Source organism: Vigna radiata, chromosome 9, assembly GCF_000741045.1.
Source record: "Vigna radiata var. radiata cultivar VC1973A chromosome 9, Vradiata_ver6, whole genome shotgun sequence".
NCBI lineage: Eukaryota > Viridiplantae > Streptophyta > Magnoliopsida > Fabales > Fabaceae > Vigna > Vigna radiata.
Genome location: NC_028359.1, coordinates 8295029 through 8298179, shown reverse-complemented (window position 1 = coordinate 8298179; position 3151 = coordinate 8295029). Strand labels below are relative to the sequence as shown.

The window sequence follows — 3151 nt, the reverse complement described above, 5'->3', positions numbered from 1 at the left end:
AATAAAATAAATATTAAAATAAATTTCAATTAAAAAGAATATGTATTGTTATACTATTTAGTTTAAAAATTAGTACAATTCAGTTTAAAATTAGTATAGTTAGTAGTTCAGTTCAGTTTATAGTTAGCTAAAATTAGTGTAGTTTACAATTTAGTTAATAGTTCAGTTAGTGCAATTTACAATTCAGTTAATAATTCAGTGCAATTAGTGCAGTTTACAGTTCAGTTAGTGTACTTTACAATTCAGTTAATAGTTCAGTTCATATTGTAATTTAGTAACAAAAAATAGTTCAGTTCAGTTTGTCTGAACTGTTTTACAGTTCAGTTCAGTTTTTAGCAGTGCAGTTCGATTTGCTCACCCCTGGTTCAATTGTTTTACAAATTTATTTTCCTAAGAAATAATGTTAACTATAAATAAATGGTTGAATAAGAAAAATATATAAATAGATAGATATATTGTCAACTTTGTATTATTCCTCGTTTATAATGCTTTGTCCTATAAAATGAAATAAAATGATGGTGCTTTCCTCAACCGTGTGCAAATTTAAAAATAAAAAGGAAAATTCACTCATGACATGAAAGTAATGTATCCTCTTCGTTTTATATTAAAGTTGTTGCAATATATTATTTTTTTAATTACTAAACATGATCTAAAGTGATAAAGAGTATGTTATGTTTTATCGTCTCAGTTATAATTTTTTATTTTATAGATCAGTGTTTTTCGTAGAACACTGGTTAAGATTTGTCATTAGATGAAAAAAATGTTAATTAAAAAAAATTAATTTCTCAATTATGGTAACAAATATTTTTATCTTGCAAAAATATTAGCCTACTTCTATATATCATGACCTTGCTTTTACCTTTTATTATTATTTTTTTTTATAATTCATATTGATAAGTTGCAATGGATGAACTCCCATGTCTCATATTAACTGTATGTCATCTTTCAAATAAAAGAATGAGCTTATTACAATTAAATTAATTGCATTCAATTAAACTAATTTTTCTTTCTTGTAGCTGGGGATAGTGAAAATATATTTTTAGCTAAAACTTTTCTAAGCCACACTTCAAGGTTACAAATCTACAAATCTGTGAAGTGTAGCACGAATGGAAGCAAAGAAATCCAAAAGATGTAATGGTTCAACAATAAAGAAAGCAAAACCTAGAAGGTTTCCTCAACCAGAAATGCTACATGTGGGAAAAGGAAATGCTAACTTTTATGGTTGAAGAACATAAAACCTATCTAGGATATTCTTTGTTTGTGAATCCTTGTCTATGTACCTTTTTTATGATTGAATCTTATTTATGTATGTTTGGTTAGAACACTCTAACTAAGTGTTTCTCGTTAAAAAAAAATAAAAAACTAACTGTTTCAGTTGTTTTAGTTCTATTTTTCGTAGATCGATTCTTTATATTTTAAAAGTCATACCTTATATAATTATACATCTTATGTGGTCTTAGTAAATTACCCACGAACTTCACATTGTGCAAGGAATAAATAACATTATAATATTGAAATTTGAGACTATTTTTCTAATTTTTGTACTTGCAGTATCCAAAAAAAAGTCTATAAATAGCCTCCAAATTAGAGAGGTATTCTCAAGTCATTCTCCATTTCATTCCCTACTTCCATTCTCTCTTATAGATAATGTCTCCACTGCTTTTGTTTGGTTTGGTGTTTCTGAGCCACTTCAATGGTGGATTGAATACACCATTGCCACCTCCAAACTTTGGAGATCATGTTTCCATTCTAAGCATAGATGGTGGTGGCATCAGAGGAATTATTCCTGCCACTGTTCTTATTTACTTGGACAATGCTCTTAAGGTTCANTTTCTATTATATTATCACTATGTCTGAGTTCAAACATTTTAACGTTATATCTCACAAGCTCATGTACTGTAGAATTAGAAACCTTACCTGAATACATTAGTTGTAACATATGAGATTGTGTTTTTGTTGCAGGCTAAGGATCCAACGACATCGTTGGCAGATTATTTCGATGTGATATCAGGAACAAGCACTGGTGGAATCATGAGTGTTATGTTAGCAGCTCCAAACGCATCTGATTCCAATCGTCCTCTCTTTACTCCATCACAAGTCGTAGAGTTCTACAAGAAATATGGCCCTGGCATATTTAAACCTAGGTAAGTATATCAAGCTCATCAAAATTGACTTAACATTCTCAACACAACTATTTCAGATATTTTTCTCATAAGAACAACTATTTTAGACATGTTATGTCCTTATAATTAATTTCTAAACTTAGAAGTAAATGTAATTGGGTAAAATTTAATAAATATGGTTTAGTTATTATGTACCTTTGTCTTAATTGCTGAAAGGTTAGCGTTCTTCTGATGCAAAACCATGCAGATCTATCTTGGATCCCGTCCAATGTCCCAAGTATGATGGAAAGTTTTTAAGAGATACAGCTCGTCAGATATTGAAAGAAACACGACTCGATCAAACGTTGACCAACTTGGTAATACCAACTTTTGACGAGGACAAAATCCATCCAGTTATATTCTCAAACTACAAGGTCAGCATGCTATAATAAAACCGTATACATGTATATATGCATGAAAATGTGTTATAAAACTGAACATTTTTGGTGATTCTTCAATGATGCAGCTGAAGACAGAAAGTTACCTGAATGCGAAACTTTCAGATATTGCTCTTGGCACTTCGGCTGCACCAACTTATTTTCCATCCCACGAATTTCAGAATGATGGTGTTTCATTTGATTTGGCTGATGGTGCTCTCGCTGCTAACAATCCTGTAAATATTCATCACTAACTCAAACTATATATATAAATACTTTTTCTGACAGATGGTAGTAGTAAGATTTTAACCTAGTTAAGACCTAGTGATTCTTTTGCAACAAATATATGTAGAAATATCTGAAGAGTTTGATTGAATACTTTAGGCTCTGGTTGCTGTGAGTGAAGTGATACAAAACAATGGGCAAAAGGAAATTTTCTTGCTGTCATTAGGAACTGGAATAACCGCTGCTCAGAACAAGTTAGGTGGCATCTTTGATCTTGGCTGCCAAGCTTTATGGCTAAGTTTACACCAAGATACTTTCAATGAAGCTATGTTCAGAACAGATGTGACTCATTACTACCTTGCCACAATCTTCCCAGGCATCTTACCT

At 30.9% G+C, this 3151-nt stretch overlaps 1 protein-coding gene across 1 annotated transcript; it reads left to right on the top strand.

Moving 5' to 3' along the window:
- Nucleotides 1-1616: 1616 nt before the first annotated feature.
- Nucleotides 1617-2775, top strand: LOC106773252 (patatin-like protein 3; the record flags this gene model as incomplete). Its single annotated transcript, XM_022786224.1, is given in 4 exon segments — nucleotides 1617-1824; nucleotides 1963-2144; nucleotides 2371-2536; nucleotides 2629-2775. Coding segments are annotated over 4 exon segments (672 nt in total), but the record flags the coding sequence as incomplete, so codon positions are not given.
- Between the last annotated feature and the right edge of the window lie 376 nt (nucleotides 2776-3151).